Source organism: Nerophis ophidion, linkage group LG17, assembly GCF_033978795.1.
Source record: "Nerophis ophidion isolate RoL-2023_Sa linkage group LG17, RoL_Noph_v1.0, whole genome shotgun sequence".
Taxonomy (NCBI): domain Eukaryota; kingdom Metazoa; phylum Chordata; class Actinopteri; order Syngnathiformes; family Syngnathidae; genus Nerophis; species Nerophis ophidion.
In genome coordinates, this window is record NC_084627.1 from 37,383,900 (window position 1) to 37,407,741 (window position 23,842).

Below are 23,842 nucleotides of genomic sequence, written 5' to 3' on the forward strand. Positions count from 1 at the left end.
GCAAAGAGGAATGTGCGAAACAGTCCAAAGATAGGTGTGCCAAGCTTGTGGCATCGCATACAATATTATTACTTTAAATAAATTAGCTTTTTTTTTTTAACCTTTTTACATTGACATTATGGGGTATTGTCTGCAAAATTTGAGAACAAAAATTCATGTATTCCATGAATACATGGAATACAACAATAAAAAAAACTAATAATTTGAATTGGTCTAGGTTATCAAGGACTGTTATTACTGACGGACAGATGTTGCGGTGTGACTGCAGCCGGGCACGTAAGAAAACCCTCGTCTCCATGGCAACGTCACTTGCCGCTTTTCCACTAACGCAGGGGTAGGCAACCCAGAACGTTGAAAGAACCATTTTGGACCCAACTAACACAACACTGTCAAGCGCCATTCACATAAAACTCGCGGGCCGCACTACCATTAAACTTTCATATTAAGTTGGGGGCCGCAAAACAACGTCTCGCGGGCTGCAATGGCCCGCGGGCTGCAATTGGCCCGCGGGCCGCATGTCTGAGACCCCTGATCTAGATGAAAAGTGTGTCACAAATAAAATATTATTTATTATTACTGGCAGGTGTTGTGGCGTCCTACTCTGTTCAGCAATCCTTGAACGGACCGTAAAAACACCTCTGCCTCGTACTCTGAGTATAGAACGATCCCCCTTTTCTAAGAGAGGACAGCTTGTAGGTACAATGTACAATATCTTAGTTGCTCAAACAGCAACGTGTTTGTATAGGCCTAGGTGATATATCGAATGTATCGATAAAATAAGAGGTTCTTCAAAAAAAATGTCCCCCCTCTTGCTTCAACATACAAAAATTAATGTATTCATTTTTGGAATAAGACTGTAACATAACAAAATGTGGAAAAGGTGAAGCGCTGCGAATACCATCCGGATGCACTTTGTCCATCCATTTCCTACCGCTTGTCCCTTTACTTTGCGGGAATTCACCTACCACTGAGGGGGTCAGGAACGTAACCCCTGCCATAATTCATGTAGCACTGTACATCCACACAATATCTAAACGAGACAGAAGTGTCCCCATTTTAGATGTTCACACAACAAATTGCATAATCAGATGACGACAATTACAAGTGTATGAATGGGCACTAAATGTTATTGATCATAGTGTATTTGTTTCTGCTTGAATGGGAAGAAATCTTAGGCATTTTTAATGAATACTTTGCAAGAAGAAAAACATTTGAATAACACATTTGTAAAACAATTATTTAAATATAAGCAATACAGACATCCTGTTTAGTCAACTTATCCATCATGAAGAATCTAACTGCTTGTCTTTTTTACATGTAGGTTTTGTTTAATACGTATTATTGATATTACAACATGATTTTAGAGTGCAAAATGTCTCTCACCATTACAGTAGAACAGATCATGCAGTTTTTTCTAGTTGTTTGAATTATTAGTGCCATCTGCTGGTTGCTGCCTCCACTGCATGTTTACTTAAATATAAATGAATCAGGTGATCAACAGAGATGTAAAGAAGTAGACAAATTGGTCTCTCTCCTCAGACTTACCGAGTCTGTCAGGGAGCACCTCCAGGCCCTGAACTCTCTCATCTTTATGAAGCTCCAGACCATACACGCAGTCAAAGCCATCATACTTGATCAGATAGAGGGAAGGATTCACTGGAACCTGGTAGGTTAAAAAAGTAATAATAATAATAATCACTCAAGTCAGGACAATATCTAGGTTTAGCAGAAATATTAGAATTAGCAACAAATGATAATATGCAGAAGTGTCCCAATTCGATAGTTATTGGTCTGATATCAGTAAAAAATAAAAACACAGTGTCAGCTTATATAGGGACTGCATCTTATCTCATATTAGTACCCTAATATAGACAGTCTATTCTGAATCCAGTGTGTACAGCCTGTGATCACATCTGCAACAAAGAGTCATCAATGCGATGTGAGGTAAGATAAGTCCATACTGCGTGCAAAGCTGCTCCTATATGTTTTTAATCCTGCAGAACGGAGAAACGCTAAGCATGCTACACCCCAACCTGAGCAAAAAAGCACAGGAGAAAAGAAGCCACTAACTGCTAACCTAGCTTTACTGTAAAGTAGCAAAACAACAATAGAATAAGTACTTTAACAAAAGCGTAGCTGGAACTACATTACTGAACAGCAGAGATTAACCAGCTATGAACATGGAATTACCAAGTACATTATTAAATACCAAATAACCACCATTGCATTGCATGTAGACCATAAAGAAGTGTTTTAAATGTAGAAAAACAATTCCCAACACAACTCCTTTAAGTTGCGAGCATAATTTGAGTTACGAGCACATTCACCACCAGTTGAAGTAGTATTTGTCCACAGCCCAAAACCAAAGATCGACGCAACTTCAAACCGCTGGAACTGATAAAACTAGCCATAAAAATAATGAGAAGCTGCAGATGCTGTGTGTGACATGTTTTCAGTCTAGTCCTGACACAACAGACTGGACGGTGGAGCACTATATCTGCTGTTAACGCTGACTTCTCTGGTCCATCATTCAAAGACACCTGTGTGCAACACAAACAACTATTTCACGGTTCCTATTGTTAAAAAACAACAAAAAACAGCCCGTAAAAAGTCTGCTCTCCATGGTAAATGCTGAACAATATCATTACATTATTTCATAAAACTGATGTAGTTGTTTACAGTACATTCTATTGTAATTGTTTAGAACAATAATTCTTATATCTAAAAGTATGTTTTTCTTTTTAAAAGGCATGCTGCAGACCAACATGATGCTGTTTCGGGAGGGCCAAGCATGGATTTAATTGATTTAAACTCATTTCAGTGGGACAGGGTCTGATTTCAGCATTTTGAGTTACAGAATAAGCTCAGATGCAGATTGAAATACGCTCATAAGTTTTGGTACCACTGTCTTATTTTCTGTAAGGTTCAAATGTATGTAACACATTGATTAATAAAAAAAATGGGTCAGTTGTTCTAATAATAACTGTTGCTAATGATGATTTTCTTTTGGAGTAGTAATTTGATCCCACAGACTAAGTCGTAAAAGTCTCTATGATCCAGGCTGATATCGTATCGAATCAATGTTGGTATCGGTCAATACTCAATGCTGCAATATCTCTTTGGTATCGGAAATTGAAAAAGTTATATCGGGACACCACAAAACAGTGGCGGGACAAATCAGAGCCAGGCTGGGTCAGGGCACATGACCAAGACGTTTCGACCCAGTGCTATCGAGTGAAAAATCCCGGGCTTTCAGCTCGGTAGTCAGCACGCTCGCCTCCCATGCCGGCGACCTGGATTTGTGCCGGGCTGGGAGCAGTAGGAAAAACTTAATGCAGCCAATAGGGACAATACACCACCGTTACATTTGGTCTCTTTTTTCCTTTTCTTTGCGCATTGTTGCGCCATTTTTATGTTTATATGAACTGTCACTCATGTTCACTTTGCAGCAAAATGCTCACCTAACTTGTACTCTGTTGACTGATGTTGGTGAACGGTTGATGAGGATTTTACCCAGAATACACTTGGAGACAGTATTGTCGATCCACTTGAAATTTGCATGTTGCAACGTAAAATGTGAGAGTGAAAATAAGTCATGCAGCAAAACATTTATTTAAAAAACTACACCTACTAAATTATTAAAGTCAGTCTTGTTAAGTTTTTAGCAAACATGACACATCCTGACAGAGGTAACTTTGAAGCAGACATACATCTAGCTCCTTTATTGAGGGTAATTAAAATAAAACAGTTTGCATCACCCAAAAAAAAATAAAAAACCTGACTATAGTCAACTTTTTTACATCTTGTTTCGGTTAAACAATTCAAGGAATTTTACAGTTTAAATTCTGAATAAAGTCCGAAACCACTATAAAAAAAAAACTTACCTGGTCGAGTACGGTGCCTTTCCATACCACATGTCCACTTCCATCCTTCCAGATGTGTTGGATTCTACAGCCAACAATGTTCCGACGTGGTTGTGACAATACTTTGGTGGCTGGACCCAGATTGCTCTTATGTTTTCTTCAGGAAGACATGAAACAAAACTAATAAAAAAATATTCCCACATGGTAACAAAAACACTTGCTTGAAGGAGTCTTCACTCACTTATTGGGATTCTTTTTCTTCATCATATTTGCAGAAACACCTGCATGCCCTGGGGAGATGCAACACCACAGCAAAGCCGTCAAACATTGATATATACAGTAATACCTCGGCTTACGGGTTTTTCGGGAGACAAAATTTGTTACGTTTTAAAAGCCTACCGAAATGAGATTTTCTTATTTAAACGGGGATAGCAGGTCCATTCTATGTGTCATACTTGATCATTTCGCGATATTGCCATATTTTGGCTGAAAGGATTTAGTAGAGAACATAGACGATACATTTCGCAACTTTTGGTCGCTAATAAAAAAGCCTTGCCTTTACTGGAAGTACCGGACGATGTGCGCATGACGTCACTGGTTGTAGAGCTCCTCACATTGTTTATAATGTGAGCCTCCAGCAGCAAGAGCTATTCGGACCGAGAAAGCGACAATTTCCACATTAACTTGAGCGAGGATGAAAGACTCGTGGATGAGGAAATTTAGAGTGAAGGGCTAGAAAAAAAAAAAAGGCGATTGCAGTGAGAGCGATTCAGATATTTTTCGACACATTTACTAGGATAATTCTGGGAAATCCCTTATCTGCCTATTGTGTTACTAGTGTTTTAGTGAGTTGGGGTGTTGCCACGGGTGTGTGGAGAGAAGTGTTGAGGGAAGTCACGAAGCTGCAGCAGGACAGAAGCTCCGCTGATCTCCGGTAAGAGGAGACTTATTACCACAATTTTCTCACCGAAAACTGCCGGTTGATCCATGTTCGCTTGACTGCTCTGATCCATAGTAAAGCTTCACCTCCGGGAATTTTAAACAAGGAAACAACATGTGTTTGTGTGGCTAAAGACTAAAAGCTTCCCACCTCCATCTTTCTACTTTGACTTCTCCATTATTAATTGAACAAATTGCCAAAGATTCAGCAACACAGATGTCCAAAATACTGTGTAATTGCGCGATGAAAAGAGACGACTTTTAGCCGTAAGTGGTGCTGGGCTAATATGTCCCCTTCAACCAATAACGTCACAAACACGCGTCATCATTCCATCACGTTTTCAACAGGAAACTCCGCGGGAAATTTAAAATTTTAATTTAGTAAACTAAAAAGGCCGTATTGGCATGTGTTGCAATGTTAATATTTCATCATTGATATATAAACTATCAGACTGCGTGGTCGGTAGTAGTGGGTTTCAGTAGGCCTTTAAGTTGTGAGCAAAAATGTAGGTTACAAGCCTCCCCTGCGCTAGTTGATGTAGCTTTGATCCAATGATTTCAGCGTTGACCGAATCGCGGACGAAATTACGGAAATAGCCCATTAAAACGGAATCTACTGTTAAATGCGAAATATCATGAAAATGTGCATTATGTGAGTGAAATGTCGTCATCCGGAGGAAAAGAAACGTTTGGCTGGGGTAATCATGTCAACCATGTCCACAAAACACTCAACAGTCACCCTCCCATTAAAATAAAAATGGAACTTAGAAATACATAAAACAGATTTCACAGGACCCTACATAGCGAATGTCACAGTGAACCCTGTTAGACCCGGACAAAAAATATGGTCTTACTCGCTAGCATTAGTTTGTAGCAAGAGAGGGATATAACTTTGTTTTCCCAAGCATGGGAAGTAAGAAAGTGAGAATGAACGACAGTGCTGAGATAAAAATGGATGATATCCCTTAATTAAAAGAAAAAAATAATCCAAAACTTAACAGCGCGTGTAACTAGCACAACTTGGCGAAGCAGTTGGAGCTTACTGCTAGTCTGCACCATATTGAAACAGAATGACTCAATAACGCCAGCAAAGGACGTCAAATTTTTATCTCAAGGCGGACATTTATCCATGAAAATATGGAGAAGCTGCTGAAAGGAGACACCGTAGAAGTCTACTTTCCAAGGTAGATGCTGTACATTATCATTACATGACTTCATGTCGTTGTTTGTACACTCACAGTCCGATATAACGTGTTGGGGTCCATAAAATCCAGATTGTGTTATTTCGATTCGCGCATTATGCAGAACTCCTAACTTTTTTATTAACCTGTTTTTTCTCAAAATAATACAATACTATGATTCAATGTATGCAGTGAAAACAGCGGGGGTTCGCAGATTTACCAAGGCTTACTTAAGATTTGAGTTCCTGTCTTGACGGTGAACAATAGCACGACTCCCTTTAAATTGTTTGAATCCTTCCCTGCGCTGTGTTTCGGTCTTGCTTGAGTGTTGAGACTGCATAATTTTTTTATTTTTTTTTCCAAGATGGCGTTGCTGTAGTGGCTGCTGTAGGCAGGAGCTCTGTGCTCTTGTGTCATCCTTTTGTGTTTCCCTCTTGGTTTCATGTGTTATTATATTTTTTTGCATTTTGGTCCGGGACCTTTTGGGACTGTGTGACAAGGGGTGGCACTTTCGTGACCTCTGTGGTGCTTTTTTTGTGGACTTTTGGATCTGCCTCCCGGGAGCCTTTTGGCCATGGAGACCAGCTGCTGGGTCTCTGCTACACCGGAGTCTGTTTGGAGGGACTGGAGGAGATGCGGATGAGGGTACAGGGCTGCGGAGCTAGCACTGAGCGCTGGGACGGAGAGGCTTTGCGGTGTCTCGACTGGGTGAGCAGGTGTCGGACACCTCAGTCACCTTGGACGTATCCTCGCTCATCCATGCAGACTGGATACTGGCCGAGAGTGGAGTCGGCTGTCTTGGTTGCTTTGTTGGGTCTGCTCCTGTCTCTGGCCATGCTTCCTCCTCCCCAGCGGACAATGGCGTGGAACACCGCAGAGGCCTTCACAGTGTATATGTTTATTTTACTTTTTATTCATAGCTGTATGTAGAAGTGTCTGGTTGTATCTGCTGCTTTAATGTCTTTAATGTCCTCTGTGTTCTTTGATGTTGTAAGAGGGATGTGTACTATGGCTATGAGTCGTTGTTTTTTTTTTTTTTGTTTGTTTTAATTCCCCTTGGCCTCAGTCCGCACCCCCACTCCAGGGCCCAGGCTAAGACCGATTTTTATTTTATTTTATTTTAATCTTTTATTCCCCCCCCCCCCCCCCCCCCCCATTTACCTGTATGTCATCTTTTTGCAAGGGGTGCTGGAAGCCGGCAGACCCGTCAGCGATCCTGTTCTGTCTCCCTGTAATGTTTGTCTGATCTTGAATGGGATTGTGCTGAAAATTGTAATTTTCCTGAAGGAACTCTCCTGACGGAATAAATAAAGTACTATCTAATCTAATCTAATCTAATCCCGTCTCGTCGCAGTTGTACGGATTTTTTTCGGAGGGAACGCGCGTCAATGATCCCTTTAAGAAAAGACAACAAAAAGGTCACAAATGGCGAATCTTTTATTGTTTTTATATTAGTTTGTACTAAAGCACTTTAAGATTTATCTATATCAGGGGTCTCAAACTCAATTTACCTGGGGGCCACTGGATGCAGAGTCTGGGTGAGGCTGGGCCGCAAGAAAAGATTTTCCCAAAAATTTTTTGCATACTACCCAGCAAGTCTAGTTGTATAATGACGTTTCAAATTTTATCCCTCGTGCACCGCAACTTTCTCTGTGCAGATAAGACATGTCGGGGTGCCCCTGTGCTCAACAAAGAAATATTGCATCTCCCAGTTTTCCTGGAATTGTCTTTCCTCATCACTAACCTTTCTCCTCACTACAGGCTTTAAAAAAGACATGTTTGGGGTTGTGGAATATATTTGTATTTAGCCGACGCACGGAGAATAATGTTATTTCCGCAATGTGTGTCGTTGCGCTTTTAATCCCTACAGCAACACGGAGGTCGGCGGATAATAGTTAAGTACCAGGATAGCGAGCGCAAAAAAAGTGACTGCTCCGGTGTGTTATCCAGCGTCATGTAGAAATATATGTAGTGTTCATCGTGTGAGGCAATGCAAATTAAACAACAAAAAAAACAAATAACAATTTGAATTGGTCCAGGTTATCAAGGACTGTTATTACTGACGGACAGATGTCGCCGGGCACCTAAGAAAACCCTCGTCTCCATGGCAACGTCACTTGCCGCTTTTCCACTAATGCAGGGGTAGGCAACGCAGAACGTTGAAAGAGCCGTTTTGGACCCAAAAAACACAACGCTGTCAAGCGCCATTCATATAAAACTCGCGGGCCGCACTACCATTAAACTTTCATATTAAGGTGGGGGCCGCAAAACAACGTCTCGCGGGCTGCGTGTCTGAGACCCCTGATCTAGATGAAAAGTGTGTAACAAATAAAATATTATTTATGATTACTGGCAGGTGTTGTGGCGTCCTATTCTGTTCAGCGGTCCTTGAACGGACCGTAAAAACACCTCTGCCTCGTACTCCTCTGAGTATAGAACGACCCCCCTTTTCTAAGAGAGCACAGCTTGTAGGTTCAATGTACAACATCTTAGTTGCTCAAACAGCAATGTGTTTATATAGGCCTGGGCGATATATCGATTGTATCGATAAAATAAGAGGTTCTTTAAAAAAAATGTTCCCGCCCTCTTGCTTCAACATACTAGAAAAACCGTGTCAGTAGTGTGGTTTTGCGTAAACAGGTGTGGAACAAATGACTGCACGCTAGGGCTGGTTGATAATGGCCAAAATAATAAATCACTATTATTTTCATACATCGGAGACAGTGTTAATTTTGACAGCAAAATTTGATTTAGTTGTAGTCATAGTCATTTGACTAAAATGTAATTTAGTTTTAGTCATGATTTAGTTATTTAAACTGTTTTAGTTTTAGTCTAGTTTTAGTTGACGAAATATCATAAGATTATAGTCGACGAAAACTACAGTAGATTTAGTCGACTAAAGGGTAATATGTAAACTTTCCCTTCAATTTCTCAAAGTCAGAGCAAAACAGCGGAAAAATCACAGATACAAGTCGTCTCAAATTTAGTATTTCACGAGTAAGCCGTGTAACAAACGGGATAACGTCGAGTGAGTTGTATGTTGTGGAAAATGCTTACCTGTGTGTGGTTCTCTTCCCAACTCCTCCCACCTCTTCCTAACGAAATGAGTTCCGATTGGATCTCGTCTCGTTTTTATTCGTTGACGAATATGTCAATACACCTCGTCATCGTCTTAGTCCACGTAAATTATTTTTAATTTAGTTATTGTCTCGTTTTAGTCAGAAAAAAAAGGTCGTTGCCGATAACTATGACGAAAATTTTTCGTCAACAAAATTAACACTGATCGGAGATTGTTTTACCTAAGAATATTACAGTGATTTTCATTTTTATCAGAATCAAAATCAGAAATACCTTATTTCTGATTCTGATAAATATTTAAATCACTCTAATATTCTTAGGTAAAACAATATTTACCAGGAATAAACTTTTACTCTAAAAGTATTTCTGATCAGAAATAAAGCATTTCTGCTTCCGATTTTGATTCTGATAAATATTAAAATCACTAATATTCTTAGGTAAAACAATCTCCGATCGGTCTCTGAAGTGTACATAAATGTGATTGGCACATGTAACATGACAATTCCTGTTTATCGTTGCCAGAGATGTTAACGGTTATTCCAAAGAGTTGTGAATAAAAGTACAGTTAGCAGCAAGTCGTGTGTTGGTTCAGTTTACTTTCCACAGTACAGAATAAGACAGAAGTTGGATTATTAATCACTATTACTTACTGTTAAGGAAAACATATTCTCTTGCACTTTCTATTTTAAACAAACAATATGTGAACTATGCTTTCATTTCAAAATGAAACTATAAAAACAATTCATTAATGATGAATTGTACAAAAGAGCAAGAGCTAAATTAAATAAATATGCCATTGCCATTGCAGTATAAAGTGCAAACAAGTGACAAAATAAGATTAATCAGGAAAGGCAGATTAACAGTACAAAGGAACACAGTCCTTGTACTGAGCACAGTATACTGTATATAGGACATACAGGCATGTTTTTGGCCAAATAAAACGATATCACATCCGTTATTTTGGCGAGTCTTTGATATGGGGTCACTCGGTGCACGGTTGATGTTATGGTCATCTGTATTTTGAGCACCCCCCGCTTTTGCAGCGGTTGGTAGGGGCTTTGCGTTAGTGGTGGGCGTTGCAGTGCAGGTAAACGGTGGCGGTTAACAAAAGAAGGGATTGGGAAGTGTTGTCAATCCTTAATATACCTCCGCAACTCGATAATTTGTTCATAGCTTTGCCGTGCAACTCGTTTGGGGTTTCATGTTGGTTCATCCACGCCGGAGCATTTCCAGGTTTCGGGAAACAAGTGATAGTGCCTGGAAAACAGTCGTGTTCCTTAATTAAAATTAGAGATGTCCGATAATATCGGACTGCCGATTTATCGGCCGATAAATGCTTTAAAATGTAATATCAGAAATTATCGGTATAGGTTTCAAAAAGTAAAATTTATGACTTTTTAAAACGCCGCTGTGTACACGGACGTAGAAAGGAGTATAGAGCGCCAATTAACATTAAAGGCACTGCCTTTGCGTGTCGGCTCAATCACGTAATATCTACGGCTTTTCACACAAACAAGTGAATGCAACGCATACTTGGTCAACAGCCATACAGGTCACACCGAGGGTGGCCGTATAAACAACTTTTAACACTGTTACAAAAATGCGCCACACTGAATGACAAACATATTTCGGGAGAACATCCGCACCGTAACACAACATATACACAACAGAACAAATACCCAGAGCCCTTTGCAGCACTAACTTCTCTGAGACGCTATAACCCCGCCCCCCAACCACACCCACCTCAACCTCCTCATGCTCTCTCAGGGAGAGCGTGTCCCAAATTCCAAGTTGCTGTTTTGAGGCATGTTCAAAAAAAAATAATGCACTTTGTGACTTCAATAATAAATATGGCAGTGCCATGTTGGCATTATTTTCCATAACTTGAGTTGATTCATTTTGGAAAACCTTGTTACATTGTTTAATGCATCCAACGGGACATCACAACAAAAGTAGGCATAATAATGTGTTAATTCCACGACTGTATATATCGGTATCGGTTGATATCGGAATTGGTAATTCAGAGTTGGACAATATCAAAATATCTGCAAAAAACCCATTATCGAACATCTCTAGTTAAAATGCTGTAGGTAACTGCGGGAGGGGAAGGCACTGATGTAATAATGCATGTATTTCCCCTAATATTTTTGGGAGCTACTGGCTGATCTATCCAAAGACTGTTGTTAACAGTCACTCTTACTAGTTCTCACATGAGTCGACTGTCTGTCGGGCACCCCACTGTGGTTGGCTGACTTTTTGTTTTGAACCTGCTTGGTTTAAAATGCAGCGCAGCCTGTTTTTAAAAAAAATGGTAATATTGCAGACGATCATCCTCATTTAATCGTGGCTGCCATAATCGTGACCACAGCCCTACTGCAGACCACAAACGTTTGTTTGAAAAAAAAAGCAGCATAACTGACTTATTCCTGCATCTGAAACCAAAGCCTTCAGTGGAGTGTGGAAAATGCAACACTTTACAAGGCGAACAAGACCCTAACAAGACAACAAACCCCGGCTAAAAAGCTGCGTAGTGTGGTGGAATTATTTACACAATGCATGTATGATGATGATAAAAGTAATGATGGAAAATAAGCACAGTGGAGAACGAGCACTAAAGAAGATGCATGAAGGAAAAAGCCTGCATTTACTTTATCCACTTACTGAAACTATAGTCCACTCAATGTTTTGTTTATTTATTTGTATACAATGTACAATCAAATTTGTTTATTTACAGAAGTATTTTATTCAAGACAGAAGTTTTAAGTTTGCACTTTATTGATTCTAATATTCGAGAATATTTTTTGCGTGCAATGTGTTACAATGCTACAATTTTGTTTACAGAAGTATTTTATTCAAGACAGAATAATTACTTCCCAGAGTAAACTCTTAATTTACTAGCATACGTTCTTTGATCAAAGATTTATATTGCCCGTAACACATGTCATGTTAATGTCAGTTGTAAATAGTGTTGTCCAGATACCAAAATTTTTGTACCGGTACCAAAATTATTTCGATACTTTTTGGTAATTTGATACTTTTCTAAATAAAAGGGGACCATAAAAAATGGCAGTATTGGCTTTATTTTAACAAAAAATATTACGGTACATTGAACGTATGTTTCTTATTGCAAGTTTGTCCTTAAATAAAATAGTGAAGATACAAGACAACTTGTCTTTCAGTAGTAAGTAAACAAACAAAGTGTGACAATCTGTCACTTTATTTCTGTTAGTTTTTCATGTTTTTGTATTTACTTCCTGTTCAGTGCTCTTACTTTGTTGTATTTCCTGTTGTATTCACGAGCACTGTTGTTTTTCTCTTTTCATTGATTGGCAGCGGTTCACAACTGCTGTCAATCAAACTACTGCCTATTTCTGTTTCACTCGACAACTCCTCAGTGCTCAAAGATAAATCCATGTTGGAGAATTTACTATGCAAGACTGCTTCATGTTTATTTCTGTTTCTTATGAGTATTAAATTATTTTCTTACCTTCACTCAACTCTCCTGGATTCTTGCATCATCGGGGACACACAACAGCAGCCACGCGAGTTCCTAACACAAAGGCTCCTAATTTAGCTGCTGACATATGCAGTAACATATTGTGTCATTTATCATTCTATTATTTTGTCAAAATTATTAAGGACAAGTGGTAGAAAATTAATTATTAATCTACTTGTTCATTTACTGTTATAATCTGCTTACTTTCTCTTTTAACATGTTGTATCTACACTTCTGTTAAAATGCAATAATCATTTATTCTTCTGTTTGGATGCTTTACATTAGTTTTAGATGATACCAAAAATTTGGGTATTAATTCGATAACAAGTTGTTACAGGATCATAGTCCTCATGTGTCCAGGGACATATTTCCTGAGTTTATAAACACAATATCAATAAAAAAATTAAAAAAAAGATGTTGTGATTCCAAAAAATAGACGTAATCCTAGTAGTATCGACTTGATGCGCGCCTGTACTTGGTATCATTACAGTGCATGTTAGGTGGAAATCCACACATGGTCTTTGTTTACATTGTGGAGCTGGTGAACTACGGAGTGTAATGAAGCATGTTTAGCTATTCCTCTTCCTGCAGGGATGATACTTGTAAGAAACTTGCTTTATTTGTCGCCATGGAGGCGAGGATTAGTGATTTAGAAGTAGCTAAAACACTACCGACTGGGGCTGGATGTTAGCCGCTAGCTAGCTAGCCATGTCTTAAAACAGTGGTCCCCAACCACCGGGCCGCGGTGTGACCCGATTGGTACCGGGCCGCAGAAGAATTTTTTATTAATATTTATTTTAAATTTAAAAAAAAAAATACAAAAATTATTATTATTATAATTTTTTTTTATTAAATCAACATCAAAAACACAATATACACTTTCAATTAGTGCACCAACCACAAAAACCTCCCTTATTCATGACAAAAACGTCCCTTTTTCATGACAAAGAAAAAAAAAAAAAAAAAAAAAAGGACTGTCTCCAACCAATCAACATGTACAGACGTAGCGTTATATACTGTTTAGTTTGCTGCTCTAAAACCAAGACTAGCAAAAACAAAAGTATGTGGCGATGTAACAATAAAAGGAGCGATCCAATTGTCATCTCAACAAGGTGTTTTATTCGCGACCTTATAGCTACTCCAAGCGCTAACTGCTAGCCTCAGGCACATACGCAGAATGTCGTAACATGAAGACGCGCAGCAACCCGTACATACCGTATTTCCCGGACTATAAGGCGCGCTTAAAATCCTTTTATTTTCTTCTCAAAACTCGACAGTGTGCCTTATAAGCCGGTGCGCCTGATGTAAGGAATATGTTCGGTTCAGCTTACCCACCTCAAAGCAATTTTATTTGGTACATGGTGTAATGATAATGACCAGAAGATGGCAGTCTAACATAAGAGATAAGTGTAAGCGGCACCGTTTGATTTGATTCACCATACGAGTATTATTATGGTGTGTGTATAAGGTAAGACAATCTGGCGTTTTGATTCGCAATATTATGCAAAATCAACTTTTCTTACCTTCTGGTACCTGCTGATCTGTATTTGACATCTGCATATATCCTGAAAAATTGCGCATGTCCGCCTTTGTAGTCCGTGTCAACACCATAGTCAATAAGGTTCTTCTTTTTCTCCATCTTCTTGTTATGTGACATTCATCCTCCGCTGTTGCCTTTTCTAATATAAAGTAGTGTAAAGTTCTTACTTATATCTGTCATTAAAATCGCTATGAAAGCGCTAAAACATAACGGTATAGTGAGTTTACATTATTCACCCGAGGAACTTTATTATTAGATTTCCGGTCGGACGGTTTTTCACGAGAAACATTTCCGGTGTCGTTTCCGGATGAGGAGATGTTGCTCGGTTATTGATTTTAGTAAAGTCTGAATGTCATTAAAATAGTTAGCTCCATCTTTTGACACATCTTCCAGTCCCATCCTTGCACGCTACCCTGCTACAACAAAGATGACGGGGAGAAGACGCTGCCCAAGGTGAGCCACGTAAATAAGACCGCCCACAAAACGGCACATCCGGAAGAGACTGTTAGATAGCGGCTCTAAGATGATGTGTAAAACATAATCTATGCAACAATTTGACCTAAGAAACCCCCATTACATGCTATGTAGACCACAAGGAAGTGTTATCAATTTAGAAAAAAGATAAAATAATATTCCTCCTTTAATGCGCCCTATGATCCGGTGCGCCTTATATATGAAAAAAGTTCAAAAATAGACCATTCATCAGCATTGCGCCCTATGGTCCAGAAAATACGGTATTACAACATGAAGGTCACAAAACAGCTCCATATTAAAGAGAGATAAAAAACAAAAGTAGCAAACAGAAGGAAAAATTGCTAAATAAATAACCTGAAGAGGTCGGACAAGCAGAAATGCATAGTCATGTTTGTTTACAGCAGAAGTCACTGCTTCTTCTTATTCTTAGACTTCCTTTTTATCGTCATTCAAATTTCAACTTAACAGCACAGATAAGAACGAAATTTGGTTATATAAGCTCATGATAGTGCAGGATAAAAAAAAAAAGCAATAAGGTGCATATGTAATTAAATATATATAAATAATATATAAATATATATAAGATAATATATAAATATATATAAATAAATAAATAGATTACTGTACAGATAAATATATTGCACTTTTTCACATGCATCCACGTTTATGGAGGTATGTTATATTTTATTTTTTATTCCAGCGAGTTAATCCATTTTGGGGGGAGTTGAGGGGATAATTGAATTATGATGCGTTCAAGAGTCTTACGGCCTGAGGGAAGAAGCTATATTCCAATTTAAGCTGTGATGCATGAAAATCCACATAAAAATCGGACCATTTTTTTCAGGGTCTATGTACACAGTAGCATTCTAATCTGAACTATGATCAGATTAAATACATTTTTCCCATTTACCCACGGCTATTGTTTAGTTCAGGACTGGGCAGTTGAGTGTTTCAAGGATGAATGAGCAGTCCCCAACGTTATTTTCCCCAAACAAATGTTCCTTATTCTCACAATGACAAATTTATGTCAATTTCAGCGATATTGTGCGTTTAACAGAGAGATTGTTTTATTTGCCAATTCTGTGATTCCATCCGTGGTTACAATAATGCGGAAATCATATGCCTTACTTTTTTGTTGTTGTTGAGTTAGTAATTATCAAATAGGCATACTTAGCGCAGTGTCAAATAAAAAGTAACAACCGTGGTGAAATCCCAAATTTCTAGTAGATGTGGTAATTTTTTCACACACACAAGCTCAGGAATTTGCATTCATGTTCCGTGGACCAATAATTCTATTTTTTGATTATAATATTCTTATGATCTTGATAAGCCAAAATCGAAAACAAGATGAACATTTTATCAATCGTCCAGTCCTAATGAACAGGAACCCGAAAACAAGCATTAGACTATTTGGACACAATGTTAAGTTTCTTCTTTAAATGGTTCGGACCTGTATCAGCAGTGTCTCTGTGTTCCGGAGTGTTCTTCATTCATCTGGAGGCAGGGAGGCAGCCAGGCTGCACAGATACAAATCTTCAAGGCTGAAACAACAGGGGCAAAAGCAGAGAATATCATTCAAATGTTGATCTCGCAATACACAGATAAGGAAATAATCATTTGATCCAGTGCTGATTTTTTTTCCAGTTACCCTTACAAATAAAACAAGCAACAGCCTTGAAATCTTTTCGATTTGGAGAGAATCCGTCAATAGGATGACCAACACAAGAAAAGTCTTGTGTTGGTCATGAGAACTAGGATTTCTTGTCCCAAATTAAAAGCCACTGTTTACTTAGGGTTCAGATACGTATTTCACTCTTTATTGTACTAGTTAATTAATAAATTTATATTTAATACAATATTTTTTTTATCCAACATTAGTTAGAAAATACATACTGTTGGATATAGATGACATTCAAACCCTTTATTTATTGAATTAAAAATATTAAAATTTAAGGATATAGTGAATTTGCCAACAGCCAAAATTATGAATAAAGCAAACTATAACCTGCTACTACAGAACGTACAACAATTAATCTCAAAGTGGAGAAATACAACCTCAAAAATGAATGTAACTTAAAACTTTTGTATGCATGAACAACACTTAAAACCTTTAGTTTATCAGTGTGTGGGATTAAATATATTTAATGGATTAAGTAAAGAAATCAAACAATGTACTAATATGATCCATTTTAAGAAATCATTCAAACTCAGTGTTTCAAAAAGCATCTGCTGCACGAGTGACCGCGGAGATCCGCCACCATAAGCCCAAGGAGTGTGCAATTTTTCACAGAAAAACTACAGAAGTGTGCAACCCAATCTTCAGCACATCTATAGTTGTAAAGAAAACACAGAATAGAGACACTTTTCTGTAGCTTGGCAACACTTTGAACACCATGGCACATTGTAGAAATTAAATAAACACAAAAACCCGGCAAAAATGTAAAAATAGACCAAAAACCCATAACTTAATGGGAAAAACTGACATATTGATAAAGAATCTTTAAATATGTTTTAGTTATTCTATTATTTCTATACAAAAACATCATTATGTCGATATTTTGAGAATTTTAGAACATTGTTGTTTGTTTTATGTATCATATTTTCCGGACTATAGATGGAAAAATACTTTTTTCTTCTAAAATTTAGTGGGTGGGGCTTATTATACCAGTGTTTAAGAAGCCCCACCCACTAAGTTTTAGAAGAAGAAAACTTTTTTTCATATGTTAGCCGCACCGGAATGTAAGCCGCAGATATATATGTTGTGAAATTAATTATTTACAGAGAATGATTTTGTAAATGTTTATTCACATACCTAATTGTTTCCACACGGTGCCTTAAAAACAGCTGATCAAACAAAACAAAAGTCATCGTCACGGACCCACTAGCTGCGGGAATTAGCTCTCCAATCAGCTAAACAAACTCAATAACTCCACGTTGCCGTTTTGGGGAATTTACTGAGGAATTTGTGAAACTGAAACAACACGAAAAACATGTCTTTGGAAGGTAATGATACTAACACAAACGCTTGTAAAAGTTTCAGCATATTAGCTAAAGCTAACGACACTAGCTTGATTACATTACCATAGCACGTACAAATATGCATGAAAACACTACTATCAAACGTGTGACAGTTTAGAACTGGTAAGTTTTAGTTATATTGTAAAACTTACAAACGTCGAAGTAAAAGTATTAGCATGTTAGCTAAAGCTAACGACACTAGCTTGATTACATTACCATAACACGTACAAATATGCATGAAAACACTACTATCAAACGTGTGACAGTTTAGAACTGGTAAGTTTTAGTTATATTGTAAAACTTACAAACGTCGAAGTAAAAGTATTAGCATGTTAGCTAAAGCTAACGACACTAGCTTGATTACATTACCATAACACGTACAAATATGCATGAAAACACTACTATCAAACGTGTGACAGTTTAGAACTGGTAAGTTTTGGTTATATTGTAAACTTACAAACGTCGAAGAAATTGTCTGTAGACCTCCGAGACAAGGCAAAGGGTACAGAAGAATATCTGCTGCCTTGAAGGTCCCAATGAGCACAGTAGCCTCCATCATCCGTAAATGAAAGAAGTCTGGAACCACCAAGACTCCTCTTAGAGGAAGCAGGGCTAGTGAACTCGATGGTTCATCTTTCAGCAGGACAATGACCCAAAGCACACAGCCAAGCTATCAGAGGAATGGCTTTAGGACAACTCTTTAAAAGTCTTTGAGTGGCCCGGGCAAAACCCAGACTACAATCTGATCGAAAATCTCTGGCACAGAGCTGAAAATAGCTGTGCAACGACGTTTCCCATCCAACCTGATAGAGCTTGTGGTGTTGCAAAGAAGAATGGGCAAAACTGCCCAAAGATAGGTGTGCCAAGCTTGTGGCATCATATTTAAAAAGACCTGAGGCTGTAATTGCTGCCAAAGATAAGTTGTCTGTCTATCTGTATTGGCCCTGCGATGAGGTGGCGTCTTGTCCACCTTCCCCCGCCAAATTCTTATTGGTTGACGTGTGTGTGACGATTGCTGACATTTTCTTCGTCTCTTCCGCGAATGAGATGAATAATATTATTTGATATTTTACGTTAATGTGTTAATAATTTCACACACAAGTCGATCCGGAGTATATGTCGCACCCCCAGCCAAACTATGAAAAAAACTGCGATATATAATCCGAAAAATACAGTAATTTATGCTGTCAGTATTCAGTGTTCCCTATATATTATTTTACAAAGAATTTTAAAGCGGCAAAATTGAAAAAATGTGCAATACAGTAACGAAACCTTTTACTTTAAAGGTGATATTGTACTGTATCTTAGGTGAATCAGTGCAAACATAAATAAAAAGTACAATTGTAAAATACTTTAATATAATTTTGTTTCTTCTTACGATTAACTCAGTATGTAAATTAAATTTCCCAGTGTGCCTTATTGTCCGGAAAATACAGTACATTTTCATGAAAATTGGCCAATATGGATGGGTGGCTGATAGATTGGCACATCTCTAGGTGCATGGTCATTAAGTCGTTTAATTTAACCACTTGAATGAGCCTCTTGAAGACAGAAAGTTAGAGTGTAAATCTCTGCCACCAGAAGTTGTGATGGCCTCTATTACTGTATCTTCAAAGCCCGTGGTAATGATAGGAGTCCCTCACTTTCTCTTGTTTTGCCCCGGAAGTCTTACTGTCGGAAGTGAACGTTAGCATATTGTGTTAGTGCTGTTTCAAGCACAAGACTAGCGGGAGGCTGGGTGGGTGGAATACATTTTATTTCCTGCGAATTAATAAAGCATCATTTTAACAATATCAATCTATATTAGATGAACGCAATTATTTTTTTACACAGCCGTAACAACAACAGGGTTTCCCGCAGCAATTTGCTGTTAAGGCGTCCGCCTTAACAACAAAGATCCACCGCCTAAACTAAAGTCTTAAGTGTTATTTGGTTAATTTTTAATAAACAATGTGTTAAATGTGATCACAGTCTGTAGTCTATTGCCCCCAGGCTGAGGTGAAGGCATGACGCCCCCTTCCTCTGGAGAGACACCACCCTAACTAACAAATTTTTTGGGGGAAACACTGAACAACATACCGTACTTTCTTGAATTGCCGCAGGGCATATAGTATTCACCTGCCCTGAATTACTGCCGGGCATACTTGCCGACCCTCCCGGATTTTCCAGGAGACTGCCGAAATTCAGCGCCTCTCCCGAAAACCTCTCTCACGCCCTCTCCAGCTCCATGCAGACATGAGTGGGGACAGCCTATTTTCACGACCACTTTCCTGTTATATAAACAGCTTGCTTGCCCAATCACGTTACAACATCTACGGATTTTAATAAAAAACTGCACACACAAGGAGACGAAGCAGAAGAACGAGGAAGTTACAGCCATGGCGACACCGTCTGTAATAGAGTGATTCTATGTTGTCTGTTGCCATCTCTAGGTGAAAGTTGGCTATAGCGTTATGGGGTTGCTTTTTGATTGGCCAACGATTTACGTGGTGTTGTGCACCTGACAGCAAGTGACTCTTGCCAGTACGCAAATGGCAGAACAAAGGTTACTCAAATAGTGAAAGGTAAGTGTTGTTGTTGTTTTTTAGTAACCAGCAAGCACAGTACAGTTAGTACAACAACTGTGATTTTATTACTATGTATATGATAGGTGCCGTCTGAAATTCAACTATTTGTTTTATTTATATAATAAAATAAATATATATAGCTATAATTCATTGAAAGTCAAGTATTTCATACACATATATATGTGAAATATATATGAAATACTCGAGTTGGTGAGTTATACTCGTCCCCTCTAAACCACCCCCCCACCTCCCGAAATCGGAGGTCTCAAGGTTGGCAAGTATGCTGCCGGGTCAAACACGCTTCCCAAAATAATTAGCGCTTGCTTAGTATTACTGCCTGGTCAAACTCGTGATGTCATGAGTGACACTTCTCCATTTTCAAAATGGAGGAGGCTGATTTCAATACCGGTAATTTGAAAACGCATAAAGGGAAGGAGATTAAGAGCTATTCAGTAGGATTTAAGGTCCAAGCTTACATCACACTCAAATTTTTACTGCATACCTTTGGTAAGTGCCGGAGTGAGAAGAGGTTTTAAAAATAATTAACACATGCTTACTTTTACAGCATGCCTTTGGTAAGCGCAGGAGTGAGAAGAGGTTTTAAATTAATTAGCGCTCCGGCGGCAATTCAAAGAAATACGGTATGTGAACAACAACGTGGTGGAAACTACTCGCAATGTTTGGCTGCATCTGGTGGTGATTTCCCTCCTGTTTCCCCGGGCAACGCTGGATTACTCATCTCTTGTCGCGGGGCAGAGTTGTGCTGGACAGAAACTGCTCAATGTCATTCTGTAGAGCTCTGAAACTAGAGATGTGGGAGCCCATTCCGACACAGCCTGTGAACCTCAACATTAACACGCACACACAAATACACCGAAAGAAAGAGAAGATAATCTACAGACTGAAATCCATCAGGTTGAGAAATGTCAACAAAACAAGTACCGGTAAACTTAGCTTAAATGCAAGTTGATTAATGCAATAAATTCCACGGTTATTTCTCTTATATCAGTCATTTTGATGATATAGTATCCTCTCTTAGACACTCATTAATCTAAGATGTTAATTTACTGTTAAAAACTGTTTATTTTCTGATGTAACGCAGCTAAACTTCTTAAAGTTTACTAAGCACGATTAGGATGCCGTTTTGTCTGCTTCCTCTCACTCGGTGTGTAACCCATTTGGCCTTGTCCTCCAGTGATAATAATATTTGTTAGAGCGGCTCCACATTAGGCTAGCTGCCTCTGTCATCCAGTGGACCAAAAGAAAAGTTATCAGTCAGAGGGGATCGGCTGTTGGGAAAGGCACTAAAAGGCATTAATCTGCATTGCCCAATCATATACTTTTTCATGGAAATCAGACGACTCTGATCAGTGGCCAGTCGATCCGCGCTAAATATGTTGTGGCCCGCCACAAATACATTTGGATGCTACGGATGGGCGATATGCTCTAAAATTTATATCGCAATATATACCGCAGACTCCTGCTATAACGATATACAAAACCCAAAACCAGTTAAGTTGGCACCTTGTGTAAATCGTAAATAAAAACAGAATACAATCATTTTCAAATCATTTTCAATCCATATTCAATTGAATATACTGCAAAGACAAGATACTTAAAACTGGAAAACATATTTTTTGCAAATATTAGCTCATTTGGAATACAACATGTTTCATAAAAGCTGGCACAAGTGGCAAAAACAACTAAGAAAGTTTAGGAATGCTCATCAAACACTTATTTGGAACATCCCAAAGGTGAACGGGCTAATTGGGAACAGGTGGGTTCCATGATTGGGTATAAAAGCAGCTTCCATGAAATTCTCAGTCATTCAAAAACAAGGATGGGGCGAAGGTTCACTTTGTGAACAAATGTAAGAGCAAATTGTCCAACAGTTTAAGAACAACATTTCTCAACCAGCTTTTGCAAGACATTTAAGAATTTCACCATCTGCTGTCGGTAATATCATCAAAAGGTTCAGAGAATCTTGAGAAATCACTGCTTGTAAGCAATTTCACAGACCTTAGATCCCTCAGGCGGTACTGCATCAAAAAGCGACATCGGTGTGTAAAGGATATCACCACATGGGCTCAGGGACACATCAGAAAACCACTGTCACTAACAACAGTTTTTCGCTACATCTGTAAGTGCAAGTTAAAACTCTATCATGCAAGCCAGAGCCATTGATCAACTACACACAGAAAAACTGCCGGCTTTGCTGGGCCTGAACTCATCTAATATTGACTGATGCAAAGTGTAAAAGTGTTCTGACGAGTCCATCCATCCATTCATCCATTTTCTACCGCTTATTCCCCTTTGGGGAGTTCTGACGAGTCCACATTTCAAATTGTTTTTGGAAACTGTGGATGTTGTGTCCTCTGGAACAAAGAGGAAAAGAACCATCCATATTGTCATAGGCGGAAACTTCAAAAGCCAGCATCTGTGATGGTATGGGGGTGCATTAGTGCCCAAGGCATGGGTAACTTACACATCTGTGAAGGCACCATTAATGCTGAAAGGTACATACAGGTTGTGGAGCAACATATGTTCCGATTCAAGTACTGTTATCATGGACGCCCCTGCTTATTTCAGCAAGACAATGCCAAGCCACATGTTACAACAGTGTGGCTTCATAGTAAAAAAGTGCGGGTCTTGACTGGCCTGCCTGTAGTCCAGACCTGTCTCCCATTGAAAATGTGTGGCGCAATATGAAGCCTAAAATAGCACAACGGAGACCCTGGACTGTTGAACAACTTAAGCTGTACATCAAGCAAGAATTGGGAAGAATTTCACCAGAAAAGCTTAAAAAAGTGGTCTCCTTAGTTCCCAAACGTTTACTGAGTGTTGTTAAAAGGAAAGCCCATGTAACACAGTGGCAAAAATATCCCTGTGTAAACTCTTTTGCAATATGTTGCCGCCATTAAATTTTTAGTTAAAGATTATTTGCAAAAAAAAAATACGTTTCTCAGTTCAAACGGTAATTATCTTGTCTTTGCAGTCTAGTCAGTTGAATATAAGTTGAAAAGGATTTGCAAATCTATTCTGTTTTTATTTACACTTTACACAGCATGCCAACTTCACTGGTTTTAGGTTTTGTATATCACAATATATTAGTCAGTATATAAATGATAAAAGAAGCACTTAAAAAAACAGTTAAAAGCCGCTAATTTAGCTGCTGGCATAAACAATAATATTGGGCATAATTTCCAGTTGTATTAGTTTGTCAAAACAATTATTAATCTACGTGTTAATTTTGTAATCTGGTTCCTTTTTGTTCCAACATGTTTCTATCTATGTAATGCCTGCCTTTTTCCTGCCCAGGTGCTCCCAATCAGTGTCTGTGTCTACCCAAGTGATTCTCATCGCAGCTCAATACCTGCCCGATGTACTGGATGTCCCCCAGTCCTTCATTCTTGTTGCCATTCATTCCCGTCCTAGCGTTCCTTGTATGTCTTCTTGTCTAACCATTATTGAACCCTGCCAATAGGTTTGGGAATAGAGAACCGGCTCTTGTATAAAACCGGTTTTCAGTGAATCAATTCCTTGGAAAGGCTTCCCGTTCTATCAAATGATTCCCTGAACTCCTGCAGGCGGGAATGATGTCATCATGCAACTTGCGTAGTGACTTCACACAGCGACAAGGCGCGCAGGCGGAAGAAACGCTCCTAAATTGGCTACATTCTACAAGA

General features: G+C 38.7%; 1 protein-coding gene across 2 annotated transcripts in view; it reads right to left on the reverse strand.

Annotated features, from left to right (window-relative positions):
- Positions 1-23,842, reverse strand: part of LOC133536396 (spindlin-Z-like) — a 76,633-nt gene that overhangs the window by 41,547 nt on the left and 11,244 nt on the right. Inside the window, exons 2-6 of one of the 2 annotated variants that reach the window (XM_061876889.1) lie at positions 16,022-16,112; positions 12,549-12,611; positions 4,105-4,153; positions 3,885-4,020; positions 1,546-1,663 (exon numbers count right to left, since the gene is read on the reverse strand). In XM_061876889.1, the coding sequence (XP_061732873.1) occupies positions 1,546-1,663; positions 3,885-4,020; positions 4,105-4,130 (280 nt within the window). In that variant the 5' untranslated portion in view covers positions 4,131-4,153; positions 12,549-12,611; positions 16,022-16,112. The remainder of the gene's footprint in view (positions 1-1,545; positions 1,664-3,884; positions 4,021-4,104; positions 4,154-12,548; positions 12,612-16,021; positions 16,113-23,842) is intronic. The other variant, XM_061876888.1, reaches the window with a different exon arrangement.